General features: G+C 54.7%; 1 protein-coding gene across 1 annotated transcript in view; it reads right to left on the bottom strand.

The window, feature by feature from the left end:
• Positions 1-719: 719 nt before the first annotated feature.
• fam221a (family with sequence similarity 221 member A) overlaps positions 720-12,582 on the bottom strand; it is a 35,142-nt gene continuing 23,279 nt past the window's right edge. The window contains exons 3-5 of the mRNA XM_072447077.1: positions 10,785-10,975; positions 1,872-1,942; positions 720-1,244 (exon numbers count right to left, since the gene is read on the bottom strand). Of these exons, the coding sequence (XP_072303178.1) occupies positions 1,080-1,244; positions 1,872-1,942; positions 10,785-10,975 (427 nt within the window). The 3' untranslated portion in view covers positions 720-1,079. The remainder of the gene's footprint in view (positions 1,245-1,871; positions 1,943-10,784; positions 10,976-12,582) is intronic.

Below are 12,582 nucleotides of genomic sequence, written 5' to 3'. Positions count from 1 at the left end.
GAGACGGGGGTGGGACTGGAGTGAGACGGGGTGAGACGGGGTTAAACGGGTGTGGGACTGGAGTGAGACGGAAGTGAGACGGGGGTGAGACCGGAGTGAGACGGAAGTGAGACTGGAGTGAGACGGGGTGAGACGGGGGTGGGACTGGGGTGAGACGGGGGTGGGACTGGAGTGAGACGGGGGTGAGACTGGAGTGAGACGGGGTGAGAGGGGGGTGTGACGGGGTGAGAGGGGGGTGAGACGGGGTGAGACGTGGGTGAGACGGGGGTGGGACTGGGGTGAGACGGGGGTGAGACGGGGTGAGACGGGGTGAGACGGGGGTGAGACTGGAGTGAGACAGGGGTGAGACGTGGGTGAGACGGGGGTGGGACTGGGGTGAGACGGGGGTGAGACGGGGTGAGACGGGGGTGAGACTGGAGTGAGACAGGGGTGAGACGGGGGTGAGACGGGGGTGAAACGGGTGTGGGACCGGAGTGAGACGGGGTGAGACGGGGGCTGTGTCGCACATTCCTGTCATCTTTGCATTAGAACTTTCCCAACGCGGTGTGATCGTCACCGTGGCGACCGCGAGGATCAGAACACTGACTCACTCTGGACTCAAAGACATTCAGACGGATTTCATCAAGAAAAACATACATTTATTATTGAAGCCGGAGTATTAAGAGTGCAGTTCTGAAAAGCACATTATGTCTTACTTTATGACACTGTTGCTCTTTCATTTAAGACACACTTTGTGCATTTGTTTACTGCTGCTGCTATTTGAAGTTGAGCTGATATTTTTATTTAATTAAATGTTGAATTATTTATTAAGCTCAAAGAAAGTTTCACCGTTAAAATGTAAGAACTCGGCGGATCCTCAACATCACATGACTCGGGATCGGGGCCAAAAGGGGAGGTCCCTAGTCATTGATACACATTATAACAACACCTACACGTCGTTAAAAGCATTTAAGACAAACAATTCATTAAGAAGGATTCAGACTTAGTAACTGCTTAATTAGAGCGGTAGAGGTCATAATTAAATAGTTATTAAGCTTGGCTGGTTCTTAATCAGATGTTTGTGATTTAAGAATGACTCATTAAAGTGTCGTTATAGTCGGTTCAGACGGTGCTCTTGCCTCTGAGTCCAGCCTGAGGTAAGCGTCCATCAGAGAGCTGAAGCCGGTCACACCTCCCATGGCCGAGTACGGGACGTCCCGGCCCAGAGGCGCTCCACGGGCCTGTCGCTCCTGTCTGCTCTCCACCTGCAGGAAGAGAAGCATGAGCAGAGGCATGAGCAGAAGCATGAGCAGAAGCATGAGCAGAAGCATGAGCAGAAGCATGAGCAGAAGCATGAGCAGAGGCATGAGCAGAAGCATGAGCGGAAGCAGAAGCATGAGCAGAGGCATGAGCAGAAGCATGAGCAGCAGCATGAGCAGAAGCATGAGCAGCAGCATGAGCAGAAGCATGAGCAGAGGCATGAGCAGAAGCATGAGCAGAAGCATGAGCAGCAGCATGAGCAGAGGCATGAGCAGAAGCATGAGCAGAAGCATGAGCAGCAGCATGAGCAGAAGCATGAGCAGAAGCATGAGCGGAAGCAGAAGCATGAGCAGAAGCATGAGCAGAAGCATGAGCAGAAGCATGAGCAGAAGCATGAGCAGAGGCATGAGCAGAAGCATGAGCAGAGGCATGAGCAGAGGCATGAGCAGAGGCATGAGCGGAAGCAGAAGCATGAGCAGAAGCATGAGCAGAAGCATGAGCAGAAGCATGAGCAGCAGCATGAGCAGAAGCAGAAGCATGAGCAGAAGCATGGTGAAAGTGAATAAACCAGTACAAAGTCCAGAGAGGCAGAATAATGAAGCACAAAATGACCTGGTCCGGTTCAAACTGACCAGTGTGTGATGGGCGGAGTAGGGCTGACCACACCCACAGACAGAAGGACTGTGGAACCCCTGGCACCGGCCTGTAGGAACACAAAGAGCATGAGTCACCTGCACGGCCCCGGGACCCCAGAGCATGAGTCACCTGCACGGCCCCGGGACCCCAGAGCATGAGACACCTGCACGGCCCCGGGACCCCAGAGCATGAGTCACCTGCACGGCCCCGGGACCCCAGAGCATGAGTCACCTGCACGGCCCCGGGACCCCAGAGCATGAGTCACCTGCACGGCCCCCGGAGCATGAGTCACCTGCACGGCCCCGGGACCCCGGAGCATGTGTCACCTGCACGGCCCCGGGACCCCAGAGCATGAGTCACCTGCACGGCCCCGGGACCCCGGCGCATGTGTCACGTGCACGGCCCCGGGACCCCAGAGCATGAGACACGTGCACGGCCCCGGGACCCCAGAGCATGAGTCACCTGCACGGCCCCGGGACCCCAGAGCATGAGACACCTGCACGGCCCCGGGACCCCAGAGCATGAGTCACCTGCACGGCCCCGGGACCCCGGAGCATGTGTCACGTGCACGGCCCCCGGAGCATGAGTCACCTGCACGGCCCCGGGACCCCAGAGCATGAGTCACCTGCACGGCCCCGGGACCCCAGAGCATGAGACACCTGCACGGCCCCGGGACCCCAGAGCATGAGTCACCTGCACGGCCCCGGGACCCCGGCGCATGTGTCACGTGCACGGCCCCGGGACCCCAGAGCATGAGACACCTGCACGGCCCCGGGACCCCAGAGCATGAGTCATCTGCACGGCCCCGGGACCCCAGAGCATGAGACACGTGCACGGCCCCGGGACCCCAGAGCATGAGTCACCTGCACGGCCCCGGGACCCCAGAGCATGAGACACCTGCACGGCCCCGGGACCCCAGAGCATGAGTCACCTGCACGGCCCCGGGACCCCGGAGCATGTGTCACGTGCACGGCCCCCGGAGCATGAGTCACCTGCACGGCCCCGGGACCCCAGAGCATGAGTCACCTGCACGGCCCCGGGACCCCAGAGCATGAGACACCTGCACGGCCCCGGGACCCCAGAGCATGAGTCACCTGCACGGCCCCGGGACCCCGGCGCATGTGTCACGTGCACGGCCCCGGGACCCCAGAGCATGAGACACGTGCACGGCCCCGGGACCCCAGAGCATGAGTCACCTGCACGGCCCCGGGACCCCAGAGCATGAGACACCTGCACGGCCCCGGGACCCCAGAGCATGAGTCACCTGCACGGCCCCGGGACCCCGGAGCATGTGTCACGTGCACGGCCCCCGGAGCATGAGTCACCTGCACGGCCCCGGGACCCCAGAGCATGAGTCACCTGCACGGCCCCGGGACCCCAGAGCATGAGACACCTGCACGGCCCCGGGACCCCAGAGCATGAGTCACCTGCACGGCCCCGGGACCCCGGCGCATGTGTCACGTGCACGGCCCCGGGACCCCAGAGCATGAGACACCTGCACGGCCCCGGGACCCCAGAGCATGAGTCATCTGCACGGCCCCGGGACCCCAGAGCATGAGACACGTGCACGGCCCCGGGACCCCAGAGCATGAGTCACCTGCACGGCCCCGGGACCCCAGAGCATGAGACACCTGCACGGCCCCGGGACCCCAGAGCATGAGTCACCTGCACGGCCCCGGGACCCCGGAGCATGTGTCACGTGCACGGCCCCCGGAGCATGAGTCACCTGCACGGCCCCGGGACCCCAGAGCATGAGTCACCTGCACGGCCCCGGGACCCCAGAGCATGAGACACCTGCACGGCCCCGGGACCCCAGAGCATGAGTCACCTGCACGGCCCCGGGACCCCGGAGCATGTGTGGCGCACGGCTCCTGGTGTGTCTATAGTAATAGTAATCATCAGAAATCATCAGCTTGTGGGAGGGGCAGAGGTGGTTGGGGGGCGGTCCTTAATATTCTGGGGAGAAGAACAATATTTAAAGGAAAAGGATTGTATTTATAGTAGTTCTTCTGTTCCAGTTGCACCTCACGTGGCTGAAACCCCAGACCACTGGAAAACTTATGTCTTTATTTAAACAATCTGGAAATCATTATAATTTCCTTCAACTTCACAACTGTGGGAGAAAATGTCATTTGTAATTTTAGTGAAAGACCAACACAAAACAGCACAAACTGGGAAGGAACGTCCCATATAAATCCAGCTGTAAACTTAGAAAGGTTCACAGCTGTTGATCAAGCAGAGATTACTTCAGCCATTATGTCCTCTAAAAGCTCAACTTGTGTCCTAGACCCCATTCCAAGCTCCTCAAAGACATTCTCCCCCTAATTATAGACCCTATTCTTAATATAATAAATACTTCACTCCAAAGTGGCTATGTTCCACAGTCCTTCAAACATGACGTCATTAAACCTCTTCTGAAAAAGACTCATCTAGATCCCGACCTATTGGTAAACTACAGACCTATTTCAAATCAGAGCCCACCACAGCAGGGTTCAGAGCCCACCACAGCAGGGATCAGAGCCCACCACAGCAGGGTTCAGAGCCCACCACAGCAGGGTTCAGAGCCCACCACAGCAGGGTTCAGAGCCCACCACAGCAGGGTTCAGAGCCCACCACAGCAGGGATCAGAGCCCACCACAGCAGGGTTCAGAGCCCACCACAGCAGGGATCAGAGCCCACCACAGCAGGGATCAGAGCCCACCACAGCAGGGATCAGAGCCCACCACAGCAGGGATCAGAGCCCACCACAGCAGGGTTCAGAGCCCACCACAGCAGGGTTCAGAGCCCACCACAGCACTGAAACTGCACTAGTTAAAGTCACAAATGATTTGTTATTAGCCGCTGACGATGGACTGGTCTCAATCCTGGTTCTGTTGGACCTCAGCGCAGCGTTTGACACCATCGACCACAACATTCTACTGCAGAGGTTAGAATGTGATGTAGGTGTTGGAGGAACAGCCCTCAGCTGGTTTAAATCCTATTTATCTGATAGGTTCCAATTTGTTCATGTAAACAAGAGCTCCTCACCAAGCTCTAAAGTAATTTACGGTGTGCCACAGGGATCAGTACTCGGTCCAATTCTGTTCACTCTTCATATGCTGCCGTTAGGTCACATGATCAGGTCACATGACATTAACTTCCACTGCTATGCAGACGACACTCAGCTGTATTTATCAATGAAACCTGATCAGAGCGATCAAGTACAGACTTAGTACTTGTGTGAAGGAGATAAAAACCTGAAGGACAGTAAACTACCTGCTTCTTAACACTGAAAAAACCGAGGTCATTGTGCTGACCAAGGTCCTTGAACCGACACCTTAACGTGGTGGAGGGATTTGAGTGCCCTAATGATCCCGGGAGCTATGTTGTCAGGGGCTTCATGCCCCTGGTAGGGTCTCCCAAGGCAAACAGGTCCTAGGTGACGGGTCAGACAAAGATTGGTTCAGAAGCCCCCTATGATGACAACATGAACAAGGCAGTTTACGTCGCCTGGATCGGCGTCACCGGGGCCCCATCCTGGAGCCAGGCCTGGGATGGGTGCTCTATGTCGAGCGCGTGGTGGCCGGGTCTTACCCCACGGGGCCCGGCCGGGCACAGCCGAAGGAGCGAAGTGGGGCCGCCCTCCCGTGGGCCCACCACCCGCAGGAGGATCCATAAGGGGCTGGTGCAGAGAGATCTGGGCGGCAGTCGACTGCAGGGGCCTCATCCATCACCCAAGCTGAAGTCACTGAGGTTGTTCGTAAACTCCTCGGTGGCTCCGGGGGTGGATGAGATCCGCCCTGAGTACCTAAAGTATCTGGATGTTGTAGGACTGTCTTGGTTGACACGTCTCTGCAACATTGCGTGGCGGTCGGGGACCGTGCCTCTGGACTGGCAGACCGGGGTGGTGGTCCCTCTGTTCAAGAAGGGGGACCGGAGGGTGTGTTCCAACTACAGAGGGATCACACTCCTCAGCCTCCCGGGTAAGGTCTATTCCAAGGTACTGGAGAGGAGAATCCGACCGATAGTCGAACCTCGGATTCAGGAGGAGCAGAGTGGTTTTCGTCCCGGTCGTGGAACACTGGACCAGCTCTATACCCTTCATCGGGTGCTCGAGGGCTCATGGGAGTTTGCCCAACCAGTCCACATGTGCTTTGTGGATCTGGAGAAGGCTTTCGACCGTGTCCCTCGGGGTGTCCTCTGGGGGGGTGCTCCGGGGGTACGGGGTCCGGGGCTCTTTGCTCAGGGCTGTCCGGTCCCTGTATGACCGGAGCAGGAGCTGTGTTCGCATTGCCGGCAGTAAGTCAGACCTGTTCCCAGTGCATGTTGGACTCCGCCAGGGCTGCCCTTTGTCACCGGTTCTGTTCATAGTTTTTATGGACAGAATTTCTAGGCGCAGTCAGGGGTTGGAGGGTGTCCGGTTTGGGGACCACAGGATCTCATCTCTGCTGTTTGCAGACGATGTTGTCCTGATGGCTCCATCAAACCCGGACCTGCAGCTGCACTGGGACGGTTTGAGCCGAGTGTGAAGCGGCTGGGATGAGAATCAGCACCTCCAAATCCGAAGCCATGGTTCTCGACCGGAAAAAGGTGGCTTGCCCTCTTCAGGTGGGTGGGGGGTCCTTGCCCCAAGTGGAGGAGTTCAAGTATCTTGGGGTCTTGTTCACGAGTGAGGGAAGGATGGAGCGTGAGATCGACAGGCGGATCGGTGCAGCGGCTGCAGTGATGCAATCGCTGTATCGGACCGTTGTGGTAAAGAGGGAGCTGAGCCGAAAGGCAAAGCTCTCTATTTACCGGTCGGTCTACGTTCCTACCCTCACCTATGGTCATGAGCTTTGGGTAGTGACCGAAAGAACAAGATCGCGGATACAAGCGGTCGAAATGAGTTTCCTCCGCCGTGTGGCTGAGCGCTCCCTTAGAGATAAGGTGAGGAGCTCGGCCACACGGGGGGAGCTCGGAGTAGAGCCGCTGCTCCTCCACGTCGAGAGGAGCCAGCTGAGGTGGCTCGGGCATCTGTTCCAGAGCCTCCTGGGCGCCTCCCTCGGGAGGTGTTTCAGGCATGTCCCACAGTGAAGAGGGTTATTGTGCTGGTCCTAAACATGTACAAGACGCTCTATCTGAGCAGATAGTCACACTGGACAATGTCAGTGAAGCCTCCAGTTCTACTGTAAGAAACCTCAGAGTCTTATTGGACCAGGAGCTCTCATTTAAAGCTCATATAAATCAAGCTTGTAAAACAGCCTATTTCATCTGTGTAATAAAGGTCAAATCAGAAGAATCCGGCCTAAAAGTGAAGCTGAAACGTCTCCTGCATTTGTAACGTCTCGATTCTCCTGTAACTCCTGCTCACAGCAGGTCCTAAAAGCTCCATAAAAAGCTTTAACTGGTTCAAATTGCAGCAGCAAGATTACAAACAGGAACAAAAAGAAGAGAGCACATTACGCCGGTGCTGGAGTCTCTTCACTGTCCTGTCCAGTTTAGAATCACATTTAAACTCCTCCTCCTGATTTACAAAACCATAAATGACATGGCCCCTCCCACCTCAAAGATGCTATAGAACCATATCATCCAATCAGAGCTCTTCACTCTCAACATGCTGACCTTCTGGTGGTGCCAAGAGTCTCTAAAAGTACTGTAGGAGGTAGAGCCTTCTGGTGGTGCCAAGAGTCTCTAAAAGCACAGTAGGAGGTAGAGCCTTCTGGTGGTGCCAAGAGTCTCTAAAAGTACTGTAGGAGGTCGAGCCTTCTGGTGGTGCCAAGAGTCTCTAAAAGTACTGTAGGAGGTAGAGCGTTTAGCTCCCAAGCTCCTGTGTTATGGAATCAGCTCCCGACCCATGTTAAATATGCTGACACAGTCTCTTCATTTAAGTCCAGGCTTAAAACGTTCCTCTTCGAAATCGCTTATGGTCAGAGTAGTTAGGAACAGAAACATAAACCCACAGCTTTAGCTACGCTGCCCTAGGAGTAACTATGCTGGGGGAAGTATGACAGCTTGAGCACTATCCTCTTCTTCTGACTACTTATTCTATCAAACAATATTTATTTTTTAATTCCACTTGCAAAGAGTTCACCGCCTTCTTTTTCTTTCTTTCACTCCTGAGGACATGTGGACCCAGATGTCCCTCTCCTGGTGAAGTGGTCCCTGCCCTGTGTGGACGGTCCCTCATCTGCCTGAGGAGTGGGTCCAGCTCCAGTCTCCCTCACGTCTGTGAGGGAGACTCCTTCATCTGGAACTAACCCAGGTTTATACTTTTTCCCAAGGAGGTTTTTTGTAGTTTTTCCTGGCCGAGAAGGAGGGTCTAAGGACAGAGGACCCTGGGACATCGTCCCTCGCCACCACAGACATTGTTTGATTCATTTTTCACTGTCGCCCTCAGAGGCGACTGTTGTTGTGATTTTGGGCCTTACAAAAATTAATTGAATTGAATTGAAACATCTGACATGACACAAACTGAAGAGCAGTGTGCAAAGTATTCAACTCTTTCCCTGAGAGGACAGCAGCGGTCAGAGGTTTCCTGAAGCTGAAAGGTTAAAGGTTAAATGACCTTCCTGTGTGTGATGTCATCTCAGCTGTTCTATGAAGGCCACAGAGGCTTGAGGAGAGAACGCTGAGGAGCAACATTCTTATGAGAACAGCAGAAGCTCAGGACACAGAGACTTCAGTCCATCAGGTCTGGAACCACCACATCCCACACACGGCCCTCCACCAAAACCATCTGAACACGGAGCTGCAGCCAAGAGGCCCCTGGGAACTCTGGAGGAGCCACAGCCAAGAGGCCCCTGGGAACTCTGGAGGAGCCGCAGCCAAGAGGCCCCTGGGAACTCTGGAGGAGCTGCAGAGGTCACCAGCTCAGGTGTCCACAGGAAAACTGTTGGTCCTGCACTTCACAGATCTGACCTTTAGGGAAGAGCGAAGAGAAGAAGCGACTGTCCCACTGTCCCACATGAGTCTGAACACACCCTCTGTCCCACTGTCCCACATGAGTCTGAACACACCCTCTGTCCCACTGTCCCACATGAGTCTGAACACACCCTCTGTCCCACTGTCCCACATGAGTCTGAACACACCCTCTGTCCCACTGTCCCACATGAGTCTGAACACACCCTCTGTCCCACTGTCCCACATGAGTCTGAACACACCCTCTGTCCCACTGTCCCACATGAGTCTGAACACACCCTCTGTCCCACTGTCCCACATGAGTCTGAACACACCCTCTGTCCCACTGTCCCACATGACTCTGAACACACCCTCTGTCCCACTGTCCCACATGAGTCTGAACACACCATCTGTCCCACTGTCCCAAATGACCCTGAACACACCCTCTGTCCCACTGTCCCACATGACTCTGAACACACCATCTGTCCCACTGTCCCACATGACTCTGAACACACCCTCTGTCCCACTGTCCCACATGAGTCTGAACACACCCTCTGTCCCACTGTCCCACATGAGTCTGAACAGACCCTCTGTCCCACTGTCCCACATGAGTCTGAACAAACCCTCTGTCCCACATGACTCTGAACACACCCTCTGTCCCACTGTCCCACATGAGTCTGAACACACCCTCTGTCCCACTGTCCCACATGAGTCTGAACAAACCCTCTGTTACCACTGTCCCACATGAGTCTGAACAAACCCTCTGTCCCACTGTCCCACATGAGTCTGAACACACCCTCTGTCCCACTGTCCCACATGAGTCTGAACACACCCTCTGTCCCACTGTCCCACATGAGTCTGAACACACCCTCTGTCCCACTGTCCCACATGAGTCTGAACACACCCTCTGTCCCACTGTCCCACATGAGTCTGAACACACCCTCTGTCCCACTGTCCCACATGAGTCTGAACAAACCCTCTGTCCCACATGACTCTGAACACACCCTCTGTCCCACTGTCCCACATGACTCTGAACACACCCTCTGTCCCACTGTCCCACATGAGTCTGAACACATCCTCTGTCCCACGTGACTCTGAACACACCCTCTGTCCCACATGGCTCTGAACACACCCTCTGTCCCACATGACTCTGAACACACCCTCTGTCCCACTGTCCCACATGAGTCTGAACACACCCTATGTCCCACTGTCCCACATGAGTCTGAACACACCCTCTGTCCCACTGTCCCACATGAGTCTGAACAAACCCTCTGTTACCACTGTCCCACATGAGTCTGAACAAACCCTCTGTCCCACTGTCCCACATGAGTCTGAACACACCCTCTGTCCCACTGTCCCACATGAGTCTGAACACACCCTCTGTCCCACTGTCCCACATGAGTCTGAACACACCCTCTGTCCCACTGTCCCACATGAGTCTGAACACACCCTCTGTCCCACTGTCCCACATGAGTCTGAACACACCCTCTGTCCCACTGTCCCACATGAGTCTGAACACACCCTCTGTCCCACTGTCCCACATGAGTCTGAACACACCCTCTGTCCCACTGTCCCACATGAGTCTGAACAAACCCTCTGTCCCACATGACTCTGAACACACCCTCTGTCCCACTGTCCCACATGAGTCTGAACACATCCTCTGTCCCACATGACTCTGAACACACCCTCTGTCCCACTGTCCCACATGAGTCTGAACACATCCTCTGTCCCACATGACTCTGAACACACCCTCTGTCCCACATGACTCTGAACACACCCTCTGTCCCACTGTCCCACATGAGTCTGAACACATCCTCTGTCCCACATGACTCTGAACACACCCTCTGTCCCACGTGACTCTGAACACACCCTCTGTCCCACATGGCTCTGAACACACCCTCTGTCCCACATGACCCCATGAAGTGTTTTTTTTTGCTTAAAAATACCTTGAAAACATGTTTATTACAATGAACATACTGAAGTCACAGTGTGGAACATTCCAGGCAAAGCAATGGCATCTCGTCCAGGAAGTCCAAAGCCATCAGCAAACTCACATTTGGAGCAATGGTGTCCAGTGGTGGCGCTGTGCTCTTCAGGCAGATGTTTGCAGCGGCAGCGCACTGGTCTGGAGCCCATGTGTGGGACGTACTGGTACTGTGAGCACGCACAGCCTCGCACACCACACGGCAGCAGCAGGGGGCGCTGTGTGGGCAGCTCCTCATATTCAGTCTGGTGCTGCTTGTACCTGAACAAACAGATGGAGACTTGTTCAAATGTTGTTCTGCTGCTTTTTCTGTCATGTCTGGACACTTGAGCATGTGAGAACCCTAACCCACATTATTGTGTTACTAACAATGTATTCTTCAATAGAAAACAGGAAAAGTAGTTAAGCCCTGGGTTTCATAACTTTTAGCCATGTGACTTATTTATTGTCACCACCATTTTGAAGAAGTCGCCACAGCCAGGGACAAACAAAGACTACAGCGCCCTCTGCTGAGAAGGTGATCGCAGACTTCATCTCTGCAGGACCTGAACGTCTCCAGGACTCTGGGACGAACAGGTCGGATCACAGCCGACCCTTCTCACCCTGGACACGGACTATTTGAGCCACTCCCCTCAGACAGGAGGCCACTCCCCTCAGGCAGGAGGCTCCAGAACCTCCCGTCATAAGAACAGTTTGTCTCCCTCTGCTGTTGGACTCATGAACACTTCTTAAACACTCACTTTAACCATCATTTAATCACTCACTCTTCACTTTCTGCTACATCTGTAAATTCAATTGTAAACTTTGTTCACATACAAAGTCTATTCTTATGTTATAGTATATTTAAATAGTTTTTCTTTGATGCATGCCTTATTTGATTAGATATATCTTGCTTTTATCATTGTTCATTGTTTTATGTTGCACCGACTCATCAAAGCAAGTTCATAGTTTGTGAATTCTGTTCATCTTATTCTGATTCTGACATGCTGTTGCCTCTCCCCTGCAGGACACTCTGTCTGCTCTGCTCTGTACTTTCTGTGTACATCTCTGTGTACATCTCAGACATGTTAGTGCCATATGAACCATCTCAGACTCTGAGGACCTCAGGGACCGGCCTCCTGCTGGTGCCAGAGTCAGGACTAAACATGGACCGGCCTCCTGCTGGTGCCAGAGTCAGGACTAAACATGGAGCGGCCTCCTGCTGGTGCTAGAGTCAGGACTAAACATGGACCGGCCTCCTGCTGGTGCCAGAGTCAGGACTAAACATGGAGCGGCCTCCTGCTGGTGCTAGAGTCAGGACTAAACATGGACCGGCCTCCTGCTGGTGCCAGAGTCAGGACTAAACATGGACCGGCCTCCTGCTGGTGCCAGAGTCAGGACTAAACGTGGAGCGGCCTCCTGCTGGTGCCAGAGTCAGGACTAAACATGGACCGGCCTCCTGCTGGTGCTAGAGTCAGGACTAAACATGGACCGGCCTCCTGCTGGTGCCAGAGTCAGGACTAAACATGGAGCGGCCTCCTGCTGGTGCTAGAGTCAGGACTAAACATGGACCGGCCTCCTGCTGGTGCCAGAGTCAGGACTAAACATGGAGCGGCCTCCTGCTGGTGCCAGAGTCAGAACTAAACATGGACCGGCCTCCTGCTGGTGCTAGAGTCAGGACTAAACATGGACCGGCCTCCTGCTGGTGCCAGAGTCAGGACTAAACATGGACCGGCCTCCTGCTGGTGCCAGAGTCAGGACTAAACATGGAGCGGCCTCCTGCTGGTGCCAGAGTCAGGACTAAACATGGACCGGCCTCCTGCTGGTGCTAGAGTCAGGACTAAACATGGACCGGCCTCCTGCTGGTGCCAGAGTCAGGACTAAACATG

This window comes from Eucyclogobius newberryi, unplaced genomic scaffold (genome assembly GCF_026437365.1).
Source record: "Eucyclogobius newberryi isolate DKJ021-1_F unplaced genomic scaffold, fEucNew1.0.hap1 SCAF_16, whole genome shotgun sequence".
Classification (NCBI taxonomy): Eukaryota; Metazoa; Chordata; class Actinopteri; order Gobiiformes; family Gobiidae; genus Eucyclogobius; species Eucyclogobius newberryi.
The sequence above is the reverse complement of the archived record's forward strand: the minus strand, read 5'-3'. Positions and strand labels throughout refer to the sequence as shown.